Source organism: Acomys minous (genome assembly GCF_964271855.1).
Source record: "Acomys minous genome assembly, chromosome: 13".
NCBI classification, from domain to species: Eukaryota; Metazoa; Chordata; class Mammalia; order Rodentia; family Muridae; genus Acomys; species Acomys minous.
Window position 1 is genome coordinate 9,073,731 of NC_140495.1, and position 20,153 is coordinate 9,093,883.

Sequence of the window (20,153 nt, forward strand, 5' to 3'; positions counted from 1 at the left end):
AATTGAACTCAGGACCTTTGGAAGAACAGTTAGTGCTCTTAACCTCTGAGCCATCTCTCCAGCTCTTCTTTGTTTGCTTTTTTATTTTTATTTTTTAATGTCCATATTAGCCTCAAAGCCACGCTGTAGTTTAAGCAGGCCTTAAACTTGAATCTTCCTGTCTTGGCTTCCCAATGAATGATTAGCATAACCAACCAGGCCCAGATAATTACCTACTTTGAAAAAAGCAAGGTTTTGGACCTCTGCAGACAGGAGGTGTGGCTCAGTTAGCAGGGTGCTTGCCTAGCATGCAGAAACCCCGAGTTCAATCCCCAGCGCTGCATGAACTAGGCATGGAAGCACACACCTGTAATCCCAGTACTCAGGACATGGGGGCAGGTCATCCTTAGCTACATAGTGAGTTTGTGGCTATCCTGGGCTATATGTGCTCAAAGAGAGAGAGGGAGGAAGAGAGAGGAGAGAAGGGGAGGGAAGGGAAGAGGAGAGGAGGAAGAAAGGCAGGTCACAAGGGAAGCTATTGGGACAATTCAGGAAAATTTCTCCATGGGCTAAATATGACTCTCAAGCTTACATTCCCCTGGTCTAGGAGAAATGCCTTTGCTCTTAGGCTGAAAAACGAGGTAAGAACCCTCCTAGTGACCTGCAATGTGCCCAAAAATGGCTCGTCAAATAGTCAACATACGCATGCTTGCATATGCATGCACACACACACACACACACAGATATACACATGCACATATAAGAATGAGGTCATGGAAGATGAGGGAGACAGATGAGGGATACAGATGATCATGATGGAAAAGACACAGGAGGAGGCAGGCGGCTAGCATGGTCTGTAGAGGGAAGAAGTGATACAAAGGACCAGGCATCCACCGTGGGCAATGAGATGATGACTGTATGGAAGCCCACCATACTGGACTCACAGCCTCACTGGAGACTAGTGCTTCTCAACCTTCCCAATGCTGGGACCCTTTAATACAGTTCCTCATGGTGTTGTGGTCCCTAGCCATAAAATTATTTTTGTTGCTACTTTGTAACTAATTTTGCTACCATTATGAATCATAATGTAAGTATCTGCATTTTCCAATGGTCTTAGAGAACCCATGTGACTGGGTTACTTGATTCCAACGAGGTTACAACCCACAGCTTGAGAACTGCTGCTGTAGATCAAAGACTGCTCAGCTTTCAAGAAGAAAATGAGGGCTGGAGAGACGGCTCAGAGGTTAAGAGCACTGGCTGCTCTTCCCAGGGGTCCTGAGTTCAATTCCCTGCAACTACATAAGTGGCTTGTAACCACCTATAATGAGATATTGTGCCCTCTTCTGGCATGCAGGTATACATGCAGGCAAAATACTGTATAAATAAATAAATAAATAAATAAATAAATAAATAAATAGGAAAAAGAAAGCTTCCCAGGAAATGGGGATGCCCCAAAAGAAGGTGGCCATTTCCACCCCATCCCATACTGCAGACTTGCTGTGATCCATGCCAAGAAGGGACAGAAGGATGGGTTTATTTTGGCTCACATTTCTGGAGGCACAGTCCATGATGACAGGGGAAGCATGGTGGCAGAAGGAAGAGGTGGCTGGTCACACCACATACAGAGTCAGGACACAGAGAGCCACTAAGGAATGCTCATTGTCATCTCACTTTCTCCTTACAACATAGTCAGGGACCCCAGGCTAGGGGGCGGTGCCACTGCACTTAGGGCGGGGCTTCCCACCTCAACTAACCCAATCTAAGGAACTCTACACAGCCAAGCACAGAGGCTGGTTTCCATGGCCATTCAAGATCCTGTCATGTTGACAGTTGTTAACCATCATACTTGGAGATTAGGGTTCACAGCTATCACCAAGGCCAACTTCCCAGATCCGCGTCCTTTCAGATATTGCCACCGTGGGGTTGGGGAGATGGTTCAGAGGTTAAGAGCACTGGCTGTTCATCTAAAAGTCCTGGGTTCAATTCCCAGCAACCACATGGTAGCTCAGCACCATCTACAATGAGATCTCGTGCCCTCTTCTGGTGTGCAGGTGCACACTTGGGCAGAATACTGCATAAATTATAAATAAATATATTTTTTAAAAATGTTGCCACTGTTGCTCGTCTCTCACCTTTCGCTGGAGTACTACTAGGATTTGAGAAGACCACCACCAGACTGGCTTCAAAGCCTATACTAGAATATTCCAGCCAAGACAGGCAGCTTTTCACCCCAACAGATCTCTGATTCACTTTCTTTTCCTCCTCTCACACAGCCTGCTTGGGAGGGGAGGGGAGGGCGGTCCTCTTCCTTGTCTGGGTGTATCTCTAAATAAGTCAGCTCCTCACCTGCTTCTAGGGGAAATGGACACCAGGGACATGGAGCCAAGAAGTGCTGAGTACTAATTGGGCTGTCTGCCTCCAACAGAGTGACTGATGGCCCAGCTGTTTAAGGCTGATGGCATCCAAGTGGTCTGGCACTGTGGTTACAGATTTATCGAGCCATCAATAAGAACTGCCTTTGCTCCCATTAACATAATTAAGACAATGAACTACTTTGGGGGGGGGAGTTAAAAATAAATAAATAAAGTAGACCCGTGCTAGGGATTCGAGGGCCATTAATTACTCTGAGGGTTGTGCCTATCTAGAAGGGAGTAGTTGCTCTTTAGTCTGTGCCTTTAGAAATCTGACAAATGATCTCACAGCCAGAAAGAGTGATATTCCCCTCCCCGCAGCAGGGAGCACACCAGACTCCTGCAAAAGATGCCGGAAACGGGTGCATTTTTTTCCTTCTGAGACCCTTGAGCTAACGACCTCAGGAGCCATCTGCATCCTTTCAGACCTGAGAAAACACCCGGGGCACACCCATGAAGCAAAGGGGCAGGGCCACCAAGGTTTATCGGGATGAGTGACGTGCACATACATACATACATACATGTGCATGTGGAAGCCAGGAGACAGCTTTGGTGATCACTCCCCAGAACATCCCACCTTATTCTCTGAGACAGGGTTTCTCACTAGAATTGACCAAGTAAGCCAGGCTGCCAGGCTCACAACCCTAGGGACCTACCTCTACCTGCCCAGCACTGGGAATGAATGAATGAATTAATGAATGAATGAATTAATTAATATATATTAAAGTGTGTGTGTATATATATGCATATGTATGTGTGTGTGCACGCATACGTGTGTATATGTGTACGTGTGCATGTTTTTCACGTTTCCAGCCTTTCCTAGTTTCTTTACTTACCCAACATAGCTGGTTTGATTTCCTTAAGGAAATTCTTTCACCCATCTTACAGTGCCAGGACTATTTACAGAAGGCATTCAACACAATATTTTGTTGGATGGAAAGAGTCTGAAATTAATTTCTCATTCTCCTTCCAGGTAGCCAACTGGGCATTAGATAAAGGCGATGCCTGCAGTTTCAGGATTAGGCTCTGCCTCCGGAAATGCAATCACAAAGCTAATAAAATAATAATGCAAACTTCACAGCTCAGAGGCTCTCCTGGATGGTCAGCTGGCCGTCAGATAGCTCCCGCCAGGCTTTACAGCCTTTCCACATTTGATCTGAGCCATTTCAATTCCTCAGTCTCTCCCACCAACCATGATTCCAGCGCTGAATTGTGCAAGCCATTTGAAAAGCATGATCCACCATGAGAACAATTTGCACTGCGACCCAGCACAATAGAACTGACATCAAAGTGTGTTAGCATGCTCTGATATTTCTGTCATAGGTCTCATCTTAGAAACAACTCTCCGTCTGACCCACTAAATTGGTTTTACAACCCGCTGGTAGGTTGAGACCCACAGTTTGGAAACACTGTGGTTTTAGATGGCACTTGGGGACCTTGCCACTTACACAGCCTCAGCATTAACTGGAGCACCGTCTCGGGGTCTTACGTAATCACCGAAGATGGGCAGCCAGTTAAAAAGCCAAGCATTTTCTAGCAGATTTACTCAGCAAGAAGACTGAAATTAGGGTAGCGGCGTGGTGGTGTGGCGGCGGTGTGACGAGGCTTTACTCACTCAGCAGAGGGGGCAGGGATTAGCTGCACGCTCACTGCAGGAGACAGAAGTGATGAGGAACTTTGGGGTACTTCGTGTGGGCCCTGTTTAAAGTAGCACAGTCACCCAAGGTGTCAGACACACTTATGCTGAAGCCCTTGAAAACATTTCAGGGCAGTTTTCCAAGCTCAGGAGGTAGCTCTGTGGTAGAATGCTTGCCTAGCATACCCAAAGCCATGGGTTCGATCCCCATAAACTGCATGAACCAGGAGTGGCAATGCATTCCCCACACTGAGGACTTAGAGCTAGGAGTATCAGAAATCCAGAGTTACGCTGAGCTCTACAGAGACTCCAAGGCCAGCCTGGCACACACGGGACCCTGCTTCTGGACGCAAAACAGGACCAGATGTGGCGGTGCACACCTGTAATCGCGGCATTCGGGAGGTCGTGATACGAGGTTCTGGAGCTCAAGGTCATCCTCAGCTATGTGGCTAGCTCAAGGGCAGCCTGGGCTACAGTGAGACCCAATGTCAACAGATAAAACTCCACACTATTAGAAAGCTTACATTCACAGTGCCCTGCCTGCTCTTCACAGTGTAGCTCTAACCTATGTAAGCTAGCCTCTCTCTCTGCTCGCTCTTCTTCAGCCATACACAGAGCCCAGCACCACTAAGGATGGTGACACAATCGCTCAGTGCCCAGCACTGGGCAGGGTTCCTTTGCATGCCACATCCCATCCCCGAGACCCTTCCAGAGTGGCAATATGATCAGAGGGACCCAACGGCCCAGACAGTAAAGTCCCTAACTTCTCAGTGCCCCATGACTCCAGGCAACATTCACGTCACCCACAGAGATGCCGTCCCACTTTGCCTCCAGAATGAGACAACTACTGAGGGGAGGGACGAGTGCCTGCCCTTCGAGAGGACACGAGTGGCCAGGACACGGGGCTTCCTATATGCACTTGGAGAACTCTGGGTGCCCGAGGGGCCATGGCTCTCTTCATCCACCTCTGTGTTTGGGGTCACCAACAAAGCCACCTACCCCTTATAGATTTGCTGTGAGCACTAATGGCGGCCTTCAGAAGGCTCTCCCTGGTCCCTAGAGAGCAAGCAGCATGCACACAGTAGCCGAGGGAGCCCGATGCAGCTCTCCTTTCTGAATGATAAGCCGCCTGAACAGTGGCCTTTCTGGCTGGACATGGTGGTGGACATCTACAGTTCCACCGCTGTGCCAGCCAAGACAGGAGTAGGACCTAAGACCAGACTCAATCATATACATCAAAGTCCCATCTAAGAAAACAGACAGAGGGAAAGAGAGAGAGAGAGAGGGACAGAGAGAAAGAATAAAGGCCAGAAGTGGTGGCATTCCCCTATAATCCCAGCTCTCAAGAGGTGGAGGAAGCCAGATGGTCAGGAGTTCAAGGCCAGCCCTGGCTATGAACAGGAGTTTGAGGTCAGCCCGGGCAACACAAAACCCTCTCCTCCTCTCTCTTAGATGGGGATGTGGTGTGTGTGTGTGTGTGTGTGTGGTGAGTACATATAATGTGTGCATGTGTATAGTATGAAAAGTACCTGTGTGTTTTAGTGTATGTAAAATATGTGTATGGTGTGAGGTATCTGTGTGTGAGGGTGTATGTATGTGATGTAAGTTTGGGGTGTGTGGATGGTATGTGAGGTATATGTTTGTGAATATATATATATATGAGATGTTTGTGTGTGTTGTGGTATCTGCATGTTTATGAGGGGTGTGTGTGTATGGTGGCTTACGCGTGTGTGTGTATGTGTGTGTGTGTGTGTGTGGTGTGGTGTCTGCATTGTTTATGAGGCATGGTGTATATGGTGTGTATGTTTGTGTGTGAGAAAGTAAGGTGTATGTGTGTGTGTATGTGTATGTATGTGTGTGTGTGTGTGTGTGTGTGTGTGTGTGTGTGTGTGTATTGAAGTATGAGATATCTGTGTGTCCTTTCCAGTTATTCCTAAAATCCTCAGCAGAAGCCAGTGCTGGCCTTTCCCTATTCTGGCGTTCCCACCTCACCGCTGTGAGAGAACAGGTGAGCGGGAACAGCCTGAAAGACAGCCACCACAGCCGCGTCAGCCCACCTTGGTTAAATCCATGCCCAGCTTCAGCTGTGAGATGAGGTGAAGGATTACGCTGCGCTGATCCTCCATGGTGCCCAGCTCGGTCTCTTCTTTATCCTCATTGTCACTTTGTTCTTCCTCGGACAAAACCAGTTCAGGGCCCAAGTTTGGCTGAAATAAAATCATTGACAATCATCAGCTGGCCCCTTAGAAGTTCCATATATTGTCCAATTAGATGCTGAACCCACAGGCTTGACGGTGACCACACAAAGCGGAGCTGGCCCGGGCCATGGCTCTGTAAAGCAATCCTGCTTGCCCAGCAGAGGCTGAGCCTCCCGAGGGTCAGGCCCTGTGCTGCAGCCACTGTAGCTCCCTTATCACCTAGCCCGCATCTGGGCTCACGCCTATTTGAAAAATAGACAAACAACAATCATGAGTGCTGAAGGCATAGCTGTACATATTGCATATGTACATGCAAAAGCATAGCTATGCATACTGTGATTACCTTAATTAATCATATTTTTGTAATTAAAAATTATGTTTGTGTGTGTGCATGCGTATGTGTGTGTGTGTCTGTGTGTGTGATGCTTGTAACAACAACACAAGTGTGGAGACTAGAAGATTTTGTAGGAGTCAGTTTTTTTCCTTCTACCATGTAGGCTCTGGGGCTAGAACTCAGGTTGTCAGGCTTGGAGACCTTTTACCCAATGCTCTCATGAACCCTTGATTTTTTTAATATTTAATTTAATAAACCCTTGACTTATTAATTTAGGTAACTTAACTTTAGGGCTCTGGAGTAAACTTTGTCGATGACAACATCCTGTTACAATGTCAAAAGGCTGGACAGCTATGCCCACATGCACAGTGCACGTATATGACTATTGCCAAACGTAACCTATGAACTTACACACCCTGTATACTTTATGTATAATGTCATTTTTTTTTTAGCATTTATCAATAAAAGTTGAGTCCCCCTGGAGTTTTAAAATTGCTTTATTTCTGGAAATTTTCACTCCGAGACAGTTCCACTCAAACCAATAAGGACCACTCTAGCAAGCTAAGCCCCGGAACTGTCATGAAGAGACAAAAAAATGAAAAGTTAGGAAACATTCTGAGACTTCACAGCGGTGGCAGGGGAGCACGCTGGCCCCCGGCCCTGCTCTTCCTGGTGCCCATTTGCTAACTCAGTCACCGAGTCCCATCTCTCACACGGCACAGAGAGGAACCAAGATGTCAACTGTACAAGGGGGAACCAGCGGGCACAGGATTTTTCTAGTGTGCCACTGTCAACATTGCTATGTACCATCCCTGGGACTCTGCCAGCCTGTCCCACTAGCCCACATGGCTGCAGTCCCTCTTTAAATACTATAAGCAGGCATTCTAGAGTTGAATCCAGCTATGAGCAGCAGAGTAGACAGAGTAAGCTCCTCGTAGAGAGATGTAAGGATTCAGAGATGTTAAGTATAAAAAGACAGATTTGTTCACATGTCCTTGCAAAAAAAAAAAAACCCACAATGCTTTATTAGTCTTATTAGACAGAGTGTCTTACATTTAAATACATTTTTAGCGCACACAGAGCACCAGTGATTAAAGGGCTATGGCTGTCCAGGCCAGCACACGTCTATGTGCTGTCTGCTCCCTCTCAGATGGGGTAGACATTTTCAAATTCCAGTTGAAGTAGAATTCGCTATTGACAGCTTCCAAATGGCCATGTCCTCTCCCTAAGGTGGGGGGAGGCTTGGGTGAACCCCTCAGGGCTCAAGTCCCTGCCATGCCCTAGTTCTTCAGCCTTCTCCTTGGGTTACAGTACAGAGCATCAGGACAAGTTGCTTCACTAGAGCATTCAGAAGTGGCTGAGGATCCCTCACTCATCCCACGCTAGCAAAGAACACTCAGCCGGGGACCTAGGCTACAGCCAGGACCCATGACCGCATTCTAGTCCCTCCAGCTCTGCCTACCCAACACCTACTCTTTTGTTTGGTGTGGTGGCTTGTTGCCCAGGCTGTGGCACCAGGAGCCTGAACGGAGAGAGAGGCTGGCTGAGGGGTCACAAGGCCACCCTTTGCATGACCTCCGGTCACAAGGCTACCCTTTGCATGACCTCCCTCTGGGTTTTCATTCTGTGACTTCTGGGTTCCAGGCCAGTGTTCCATGTCTGCCCTGTTCCCTGGGAGCTCGCTATTCCAATCTGACACTGCTGAAGTCACTTACTCAGGACATGCATCCCTCCCAAGGTCAGGGCGGTGGGGGGAGGGGGGCCATAGTACTCCCCATAACATGCCCAGGAAGCAGGCACCTACCTACTTGGGCAGAGTCCCCAGGGCAGGTGGAGGAGGACAGCAACAGCTACATATCTTAGCGTTGGGAGGAAAGGAACAAAGATTGACGGAACAAGGAGTTCAAGATGGCTGCAAATCCAGGAACCATCTGACACACTCTCTCAAAAGGGCGGGACTGGGAGTTAAACACATCCTGGCTCAGTCTGGGAAGCATTGGTCGTGGACCATCCCCAGCCCTGTGCTGCCTGATCTACCTGAAAATCAAACCCAGATCATGTCTAATTTCCAGTGGCCAGAGGTCTTCTGCAAGATCCTACCAATCGACTCCAAGAACAGTGTCAAGGCAAACACCAATGTCTCTGGCTCCTCCCACATCAACTCCACATTGCAGTCCCCTGGGTAGGATTCGAAGCTACTCAATACATTCACAGCGATGGGCAGAATGATGGAAGAGCCTGGGATGGGTTTAGCCTAGCCACCAGAACTCCTGGTGGGAAGGAGGTTTGGGGGTGCACAGTGACATCCTCTCCCGGGCACAGAGGCTTAGCAAACCTTGCCCTAACCTCAAGCAAGGATCCACCACTATTAGCTGTCTGTCCAAGCTTCTGAGAACTTGCCTTTTGATAAGAATAGCAAGCCGAAGCCGGATGTGGTGGCGCATGCCTTTAATCCCAGCACTCGGGAAGCAGAGACAGGCGGATCTCCATGAGTTCGAGGCCAGCCTGGTCTACAAAGTGAGCCCAGGACAGCCAGGGTGACACAGAGAAACCCTGTCTCAAAAAACAAAACAAAAGCAAAGCAGCAATAGGAGTCATCACAGCAGTAACAGAATGACTTGTAGATGGACCTACCCATCAGCAAGCACACAACCAATTTTTAACAAAAGAAAACAGGGGTGTGACAGCTCTCACCTGTAATCGCAATACTCAGGAGGCTGAGGCAGGAAGACTGCTATGAGTTTGACACCAGCCTGAACTAGAGAGTGAGAGTCTCAACACACACACACACACACACACACACACACACACACACACACACACACACACCACCACCACCTATACCTGGTTTCATTCATTAACGTTGAGAGTGACTATCTTAGAGGGCATGCTGGCCCCATCCACACTGGACCTCAATCTCTCCGTGTGGGTTAGTATTTGGGGTACGAGACATGGAGAGCACTGAGCTGGATAACTGGTGATGTGAACACCACCTGTCTGCATCCATGAAGCACTTTCTGTTCACAGGCACCACTGGGAATGGAGGCTTTGAAGATCCAGGCTGTGCTCAGAGATCAAAGGCTCAACCCTTTCCTCCTGCGGGGCAAGGCGTTGCTGAATCTGCTTTCTGACATGGATTTCAAAGATACTAATAAAAAAAAAGATAACTAAGCTGAGGTTGTGACTTAATTAGCAGAGGGCTTACCTAACATGCACAATGCCCTGGGTTCGAGTGCAAGCACCATTAAAATGGGTGTGCATGGTGACACACGCCTGTAAGGCCAACACTTGGGAGGTAGAGGCAGGCAGAAATGCAAGGTGCATAGCAATTCTGAGGCCAACCTAGGCTACATGAGACACTGTTTTAAGGAGAAACAAAACCAAAGACACTGGCCACTGTCACTGGATCTGAGTACCTATCTCCATGGCCAGGCAGAGGGACTTATCACACCCTGTCACCCCTCGGTGGTAACACCTGCTTCTCCCCTGGTGCCCTGTACACGTACACCTTTGATCTTCACCAACAAAGCAATGAACTCCAGGTGTTCCAAGGGGGCACAATGGTATTTCTCCATCTTGAGTGAAAACGAACTTGTAACACTCAGCAAATGAACATGCCTCAACCCAAGATGACCTTCAAGGCCTTTCCACCCAGTAATCCTTGCAAACGAGTTGAGCCACAAGAATATATACTAGTTAGACGATGAAATAGAATTAAAATATGTTTTAAAGAGAAGTGGGCTTTGGAAAAATGAGATTAAAAAAACAACAACAACAACAGCAGGGCATGATGGTACACACCTTTAATCCTAGCAGCCAGGAGGCAGAGGCAGGTGGATTGCTGTGAGCTTGAGACCAACCTGGTCTACAAAATAAGTCCAGTACAGCCAGGTCTCTGTTACACAGAAAGCCCAGTCTCAAATAACATAAATAGATAAATAAATACAATATTTCTACCAGACAAGCACCTTAGGGTGTATGGTGCTACAGATATTAATGACTTGAGGGGAAGGGTGAGTGAAGATGTGATGGATGAAGGAAGGCACGCTAGGGCATGAGGACACTCCCTGGAGGTCTATCACAGTACCCACAGCAAGACCCCTTGGCCTGGGGCACTGGGAAGGTAGCTCAGTTGGTGAAATACTTGCCTAAAGCCCTGGGTTTGATCCCCAGTAGTGAGCATGGTGGTGTGTGTGGCAGAGTCCCAGCAATTCCTGGGGTGGAAACAGGAGGGTCAGAAGTCTAAGGTCATTCTCAGCCTGGCATACATGGAATTCTGAGCTAAAGAGATACCTCAAGGACATAGTAAGCTGGTCATAACCTTCATACACCTGTAACCCCGGCCCTGAGCAGGGCAGAGATAAGATGATCACTAAGGTTTGGGGCCGGTCTAGCCAAGAGACAGGGGCTTCAGGTTAGGGAGAGACCCTAAGTCAAAGGAATAATAAGGCAAAGAGTGACAGAGGACACCTGATGCCTTCTTCTGGTCTCTGTGGGTACCCACACACATGCACATATACTGTGTAACACACTCTCTCCTCGCTCTCCTCTCCTCTTCTCTCCTCTCCTCTCCTCTCCCTCTCTCTTCTCTCTCTCTCCTCCCCTTCCCTCCCCTCCCCTTCTCTCTCTTCTCTCTTCTCTCTTCTCTCTTCTCTCTTCTCTCTCTCTCTCTCTCTCTCTCTCTCTCTCTCTCTCTCTCTCTCTCTCTCTCTCTCTCTCTCTCTCTCTCTCTCTCTCTCTCCCCTTGGCTTGGGACCCATAAACAGTCTCTAGAATATGCAGTACCATCCTTGCTATTTTAAGCAAACATGTATCTGAGCAGAGAAATGGGAAGCTGGCTCAGTCAACAAAGTGCTCTCCATGCAAGTATGAGGACCTGACTTGGATCCCCAGGACCTCTGCAAAAAGCCAGGCATGGTGTCCTAGACAGAGATGAGAGGCTCCCTGGGGCATGCTGCCAGCCAGCCTAGCCTAATTGATGAGCTCCAGGCCAAAATGTAAGGTCAGCAGTGTTTCCAAGAAATGACACTTGACATTACCTCAAGCCTCCACACACGTGTGCATATGAGAGCATGTGTGCACTTCCATCTCTCTATATAACCATGCATGCATGCACACACACACACACACACACACACACACACACACACACCTGTGCCTGAGCAGTTTTCTTGAACACAGACCCCACATATTCCTTGAACTTCCATAGAGTCTACGCCTTTTGGCTGACCTCACTCCCCAAAGGCTCAACAGTGAGCCCGAAAAAGAAATGACTCCTAGCTGGGGATGGTCCAAGGGAAGGCAGCTGAAACATCTGTTGATGTGGCCTGCCCACCACTTCCCATGCAGAAGAGAGAAGCGGGCCCATGAGATGCCATGTGCAGAAAGGGACCACTGAGAACTCACCTTCACCTCTGATTTCTGGGAAACCTCTATTCTTCTTCAACACAAACGCAAACTTCCATCAAGTGTTTCTTGTGAGCATGTGTCAATTTGTCTTATTCAACACACAGATGTAATTTAACTGGAGTTTGGGGGCAGTTCAAGGAGTTTCCTAGGGGTCCTTTCCTTGGCTGATGCTTGCTTAGCAATCTCGCCCTCTCCCATTACAGACCCAGCCCTTGGGAATTTGAATGGACTCAGTTTTCTCTGTGCCTGCCTGGCCTGATGCCTTAGCTCTGAGATTCAGTGAGGCACTACGGGAGAGGACTATCTGGTTCAGCACCCAATGTTTAAGGGTGATGTCTGACAGACTGCCTTAGCATGCCAAAGCCATTTATCAGCTAGGGTTAGCCTCAGACTCTCTACGCAGCTGAAGGCAGCCTTCTGACCCTCCCATCTCCACCTGCCAAAGAGAGCTGGGATTACAGGTGCACACCACCACACCTGCTCAATGCTTTTCTGTTTTAATGACATGTTGTTATTGTTGACCACATTTACAGAATCCATTAAATCAAGGACTTAGTACTTTCGTGGCCTACCAATTTCTATTCAGAGTGTAGTTAGCCCAGTTACCACGCCATTGCACAGTCCTCCACTATACCTTCACATAATCAATGTCTCCCATACTAAGAATACCCTCTAATAGCCAAGTGTCACAAAAAACAAAAAAAAAAAAAAAAAAAAACCTGGCACAGTGGCATGGGAAGCTGAAATCACCCCACGCCTATGCAGTCACATCCCAAGTCATGCAAGATCTGCCCACGGCCCCAGCAAACATTCCTGGGTTTCCTCTCCTGCACCCTACAGCAGTCACTTATGTCCCATGGAGACCACAGGCAAGGCGTTCACTATCACATGCTTGGAAAAAGCCATCTCCCCCGAGAACATGGGGGGGGGGAGGTCACAAAGTTTTGTCATTATGAAAGCAAAAATAGCTGCTCCTGGTGACCTACTGTCCGTTCCATGTTTAGCACAGGTGGGCACTCTCTTCTGGAAGAGCCTCTTTGGCACTTGAGTCTGGTTCCCCACAAGTAGGCCATGGTTTGTAAGCAGAAGGAGTTTCTGTGGAGAGGAAGGGTGACTGTCCTGGGCTGGAGCATGCCACAGGCAGAGTTGTGTTCACTTCCTCAGATGTGTGGAGTCTCTTCCGGAGCCAGATGGTCAACTTGCCTCAGCGTGCACCACCTTATGTAGGGACTCTTATTTTTGCCATGTGGAGGTAGGCTCAGCGATGGTGCTGCAGCGGTGAGGACCCAGATGGAGAAGCCGGGCTCTTGTACTGGATGGGTGTGAGGACAGCTGGCTGGTCCCCCCCGGCTGCCGTCCTGGAGATGCTGATTCTGGCTGCTGCTGACGTCACAATCAGGCTGCCTTGCAGGGGCTGAGCTGGCTTTCTTGGGCTAACCACACATACACACACATTTACCACACTTGGCTCGCATAGACTGGAAGGAGAGGTGCTCTTCCCAAGCAAAGGGGCCGACCTGCAGAAAGGTTAATTTTCAATAAAACACACCCTGGAAGGCAGGAAGATGGCACTCCTGGGGAGGGAGGGAGGGAGGGAGGGAAGGAAGGAGGGGGTTCTGGAGGACATTTGTCAACAGCCAACAGAACCAAGGACAATTAAACCAAGAGAATTCATCTGTCACCTTTAAAACCATGGGGTGGGGACATTATTAGCAAGGACCGGAAGCATTCTTCATCTCATTTCATGGCCATTTTACATGAAAGGGGAACAGGAAAGAGTCAAGGAACGAAGAAAACCAAAAGAGGAGGAGGCCACAGCCACACCAGGGGTGGGAAGAGCAGCAGCTAGCATGCAGGAGGCAGAAGTTGCAAGGCAAATGGGATGGGCCTTTAGCATTGGCAGCCCCAGGGAAGGAGGCCGTGACGGTTCCCATAGGACGGGAGGGTTCCTGAGCACCAAATATCTCACAGGGCTTCCCAGAATTCCTTCCCCAGCAGGGCCAGCTTTTAACCTTGTCACCTTTCACATGGCATTTTATTTAAGAGTGGTGTGTGTGTGTGTGTGTGTGTGTGTGTGTGTGTGTGTGTGTGTGTATACACATGTGTGCCCCCACACACATGTGCTCGCACAAGCATGAGCTGCAACATATATACAGCAATACTGCAGATTGAACACAGAACCTTGTCTTTGCTGGGCCAGCACTTTGCCACCACATTCCCAGTCTTTTTTTTCCTTTAACTTATTTTGAAATTGGAAATGTGGCTTGGTGGTAGGGTAAATTTGGAAGGCCCTGAATTCAACCCTACACACACATGCGCGCGCACACACACACACACACACACACACACACACACACACTCTTCAGATAAGCAAATAAGGGCTGACAGGATGCCTCCCCAGGCAAAGGCACCTACCGCAGAGCCTACAGGATGGAAGGAAAAGACTGACTCCCAGAAGCTGTTCCATGACCTCCACTTATGTACCGTGGCACATGCCCTTCTGCTCTCTCACACACAAAATAGGCAAAGTGTAATAAAATGCTTTAAAAAAAAATAAATTCAGTTCCATAGCGGCATGAGCCACATCTTAAGATCTAGGTAGCCACAGGTGGCAAATGGCTGCCATACGGAACTCTTTAGAACAGCGGTTCCCAACCTTGCCAGCGCTGTGACCCTTAATACAGTCCCTCATGTTGTGATGACCCCAAACATGAAATGATTTTCATTGCTACTTTATAACTGTACTTTTTGCTGCTGTTGTGCGTGGTGATATAAATAGCTGTGTTTTTCAACGGTCTTACGCCTGTCAAAGGGTCATTTGCCATCCAAGGGGGTCGTGACCCACTGCTTTGAAAGGCCAAATTTCTATACCAGTGAGCCTACTGGCAGTTTTATAGTCCCCTAATTTACTTCTACTCTGTCCGCCATTTGTTTCTCTGTAGGGTCAGCATCTGTATGATGATTCCGCTCTGACCACCCAGGTGGGCACAATCACAGGCCCACAGCTGAGCTTCTGAGGGTGCCTCTGGCTGCTGCCACGCCCAGCTCAATGGTCTTACATTCCTGGTCACACAGAGCTGGTTTATAGGGAGTAGATGGCTGTGAAATTTAAACCCCAAACACAAAGGTGATTTTACAAATGCCCCACCTGAGAAATAAGCTGTCATGAAATAGTTTGGTTGTTGAAAACTAGCCAAAAGGAGCCGGTGCCTAAAAGCATACACAGGAACTCTACCACTTAGGACTGGCTCTGTGGTAACACCCAGTGCATAGAATGCTGCACTGGCTTTCTTCAGCCACAGCTGAGATGAGCTTTGACCTCTGCCTTGGGCGGGGTGGTGGATTCCTTCCAACCTGCCCATGGGTGACGCCTTTCTTCAGGAAGTAGGTGCCAGACACTGAATCCACTGGTTTCACCCATCAGTCATGTGCTATGGGCCTGCATGCTAACTCAGGCAGGGCCAGGGCGGGCAGGGTGCAAAGCAGAGGATTGGGGTGACATGGTGGGAGGAGCATGTGTGTGTGACCCCCAGGCCTATTGCATCTGAGCCAAGAGGATGTGACTGCGAAAAGTCACGCTGGCTGGGCGTTATGGCTTCTGGAATCTTAGCACTCAGCAAGTAGAGGCAGAAGGCTCAGAGTTCATCTCCAACTATACCCTGGGCTACATGAGAGAGCCTGCTATACAAGGGAGGGAGGAAGGAAGAAAGGCGGGAAGGAAATATTAAGCCACGGTCCACTCTGTTCTGTAAGACCAGGAGTCTGGGGCTAGAGCACAGCTGTGCTGTGTTTGTTCTGGGTTTTCCCTCCAAAGGAAACATGATCTGCTCTGTGCCTGGTGCTGCGGACAGATCTCAGCACACACCTCCGCAGGTTCTGACAGATGTTAGCACCTTATATGTAAATTCATGTCATTGTGAGCGTGCGTGTCAGTGATATGAGCAACACTGACATCACTGTGGAGCCTCGAACTTTTCACCTTACACAACCACCTCCAGTGTGCTGCCGTGCTCAGCAGCCCTGCCCCACCCCCAGCCTTGCAGAACCTATTAGGAACAGCAGAGGACTCTAGTCCCACGCCATGGGGCTGGAGGAACTACAGACAAAGGCATCAGGCTCCCTAATCCTGGTCTCAGGTAAGGGTGTGACAGAGGCAATAGTTCAAACCAAGTCCCAAGTGACCAGGTCCCAAGGACCTGGCTCTATGCTGGCTCCTAAGGAGAGGCAGGAAGACACTTTCCCCACAGATACGGAGGTCAGTAAATGGTTTCCTTGACATCAGACCGGGTTCTAGAAATTTCACTTGACCCCAAAGCAGAAGCAGAAAGCAATCTCCTTGGACAAGGGAGACTAGACTGGGCTGTTTTTCCAGCCAAGTGGCCAATCTACTCTGACCTTTAACCCAGGCATTCCAGCTCTTTTTGCCTCCCCTCTGGAAATTCCCACCAGACCTTCCCAGTGCAGAGAGACCGGGTACAAGGAAAGAGCCAGCAGCCATGCAAACCACACAACAGTAAGGATTTACAAGTCATTAAAAGCAAGAGGCATTTACTGTTCTTCAGGTCAACAGGGACAGCATCTTGAATAATGAAACAAGAAAGGCTCATTAGGAGCCCTTCGCTGGTAACATTCTGCCAGGCCACAGTCACCAAGGAGGGCGACACAATGCATACTCAGCCCTCAGAGGAGCAAAAGCAAGTAAATGGAAATCCTGTTTCAAGAGGTGGGTGGGATGTCCAGATGCTGTCCTCTGCTTCCTGCCTAGGACAGACGGAGGCTAAAGATCGCCCTGCTGTAACAAGACCTGTCCAGCCTGTCTTTCCGTCCTCCCTTCTCCCTTCCTCCCTTATCTTCTTTCCTCTCTCCTTCTTTTCCTTTGTTTCTCAAGAAAGAGTCCAGGCTGGTCTAGAACTTACTGTGCAGCCCAAACTGACCCTGGACTTCTGGCAAGCCTCCTGCTCCAATTTCTCATCTAGATTTCCAGAAACATTAACAAACCAAGGAAAAAGCAGTGGAGAGAAAATAAATTCTAGTGTGTGTGTGTATGTGTATATGTGTGTGTGTGTTTGTGTGTTTGTGTGTGTGTGTGTGTGTGTGTGTGTGTGTGTACATGGAGGCAGGACACAGCTGTTAAGTGTCTTACTTTATCACTCTCCACCTTATTTTTTGAGGCAGGGTCTCTCACACTAAATCTAAAACTTTTCTACATAGACTGGATGCCCAGGGGACCCGCTTCCAGCAGGGGTGGAGGGATTGGGGTGTTGGGGGTGGGGGGTGGGGGGATAGGGGTGGGGGCGGGGCATCTACCTATCTCTGACTTCCCAGGACTAGGGCCACAGGGCACATACTGACACACTCTGCTTTTTGCATGGGTGCTGGGGATCTGAACTCGGGCTCCCAGGCTTGTACACCAAGCGCTGTGGCCACTAAGCAGTCCCCATAGCTCCCTAGCTCCAGTGTTTCCCAGATGAAAGAAAGAAAACCTTCAACAAAACAACCCTCGCTCTCACATCCCACAGCCAGGGAACACCAGCAATGGCCGTTAGGACTCCAGTCTCTAACTTCCGTTCAGGAGCTTGGCTTGAGTGGCAGGTGCTGTCTCTGTTTTTTTTTTTTTTTTTTTTTTTTGGTCTTTTTGAGACAGGGTTTCTCTGTGTAGCCTTGGCTGTCCTGGACTCGCTCTGTAGACCAGGCTGGCCTCGAACTCACAGCGATCCGCCTGCCTCTGCCTCCCGAGTGCTGGGATTAAAGGCATGTGCCACCACACCCGGCTCTGTGCTGTCTCTGCTTTTTAACTTGCATCATGTGTTTATTTTTCTAGGGGCCAGTGATGAGGATATTCAGAGGGTTGCTCCGCCCTTTTATTCAAATGTGAACTGAACAAAGGAATTAAGAGAGTAGTTATGAGGATTCTTTTTTTTTTTTTTCTTGTTACCTCACTGCCATAAAACCCACACTAGGTCTGCTAGGTCCTGTGCTTTAAAAACTGGCACACGCCAGCACTCCACTCTGCCTGCTCTCTTGCAAATGAAAATGAACATTTCAAGGGGGAAATCTATGAGACAGCTCTTATTATCCTCAATAACTCCAGTAAAATGCAGTGACAATTCTAACAATCAAAAAGTGGGAATAGCACCCTTGGCTCAGAAGGAAAGCTGAGGTCTAAATGTAATTCTGGGGGCTGGAGAGACAGCTCAGTGGTTAAGAGCACAGACTGCTCTTGCCGAGGACACCAGCTCACTTCCCAGAACTCAGGCCGGAAGCTCACAATCGCCAGTAACTCTGGCTCTAGGAATCGATCTCTCTCTCCTCCCTCCCTCCCTCTCTCTCTCTGTCTCTCTCTTTCTCTCTCCCCCCCCCACCAAGTATGTAACACTTCATTTGAAACTAACATTTAAATGTAATAGACATTTTTGTTTTATCATCCATAACTTGATGCCTTTTCTAAAAAGCGTCACTTCTTTCATTAAGAGTCACTTTTTAGAAATTACTATTTTTCTAGAGGCTGGGGAGCTAGCTCGGTGGGTAAAATGTTTACTCTGCAGCCAAGGGGCCCCGAGTTCGATTCCCCCAGCCATATAAAAAGCCAGCTGTGATGGCACACACTTGCAATTCCTGTACCTAGGATTCACTGGGTGGCCAGCCTCTGCAGTGGGTATCAGGCTGGAGAGAAACTCTACTTCAAAACCAGAACAAAACAAAGAAAACCAAGGTAGACAGCATCTGAGGACGGACACTGAAATTTGAACTCTCTCCTCCTTCCCTCCTCTTTCTTCTCCCCCACCGCCCGCATCAGAAACTACTTTTTTTTTAACCTGACAAATAGCATGAAGCTTCATTTAAACATTTTTTTTAACCTCACAAAATTACATGAAGCTTCTTTTAAAACTAACAACATCAGACCCTAGACGAAGATGGAAGGTCCAAACAGGACCCTCTGCAAACACTGTGCCAATATTTGCCACCTGCTTCTGAGCAAGGAATGGAACAGGCAAGTAGGCGAGGGGCAGACAGAGTGGTTCTCTTAGGAGTGGACAGAGAGAGTCTGGCCAGAGGGTCCCAGTGGTGTAGTCCCATGGCTGCCGTTCTGCCACCATGCCCACCCGCCTAGGAGGCTCTTGGTTTCCTTACACAGAGACACAGAAAACTCTGTAACTTTAAGTTATGCAAGGCTGCAAGGAGGCCTGGCCTTCAGAGCCACCGAGTCTCTCAAGACTGTCCCTGGAAATCATTTCAGAGGTGACTCTAAATCCTCATGTCATTGTCACTCAAACCTGCCCAACTGGGTTTAGTTCCTGAAATCTACACATTATAGAGAGAAAAGACTTCCAAAATTATTTGTCCTCTGACCTCCCCATGTGTCACACACACACACACACACACACACACACACACACACACACACACACACGTAAACAGTAATAAATTAGATTTAAAAACATTAAAAAGCAAAAGAGGGGGGTGGAGAGATGGCTCAGTGGTTAAGAGCACTTTTAAGTTTTTCTAGAGGCCCTGGGATCAACTCCCAGCTCAACAGGGCAGCTCACAAGTGTCTGTAACTTCAGTTCTCGGGCATCTGATGCCGCTCTCTCTGGCCTTCCCAGCACCAGGCACACACGCAGTACACAGCCATACACACAAGCAAAACACAAATACACATAATAAAATATTTTAAAGCCATCAGAAGAATTCTTAGAAAATATCCACCAGAAGAGTAACAGACAACCCGGCGGGAAAGTACACGAGTAAAAAGACAAGGCCTGCAGCTGAGTTCTAGGAGGTTAAGGGTTCGAGTCCCAGGATGGCCAAGTAAATAAATACATTAAAAAGCTAGAAAACATTAAAAAAAAAAAGCTAGAAAACAAAATCAAGCAGTCAATAAATATGTGAAAGTAGGCTTAAATTTTTATTCATAGTTATAAAAATATAAATTAAAAACGAGGTTATTCTTTCTCCCCAAAAAGACAGTAACAAAGTAAATCCCTGCGCTTCAGGTTTTGGACAGGACAACATTTTTGTTGTTTGTCAGATGTTTTGTTTTGAGAAAGGGTCTTAATCTGTAGTCCAGGCTATTCTCAAATTCCCAGCAATCCCCCTGCCTAAGCCTCCCAGAGGCTTGAAACATCAGGCCTGGATTTAACACTTGTTCTCCAGTGGCAAGAGGTGAAAGGCACTTAAGCCCTAGC

At 48.3% G+C, this 20,153-nt stretch overlaps 1 protein-coding gene across 2 annotated transcripts in view; it reads right to left on the reverse strand.

Moving 5' to 3' along the window:
- The window catches only part of OSBPL10 (oxysterol binding protein like 10), a 242,041-nt gene that overhangs the window by 17,771 nt on the left and 204,117 nt on the right, over positions 1–20,153 (reverse strand). For both annotated transcript variants that reach the window (XM_084754538.1, XM_084754537.1), the window contains one exon: positions 6,084–6,233. In XM_084754538.1, coding sequence (XP_084610664.1) covers positions 6,084–6,233 — 150 coding nt within the window. The remainder of the gene's footprint in view (positions 1–6,083; positions 6,234–20,153) is intronic.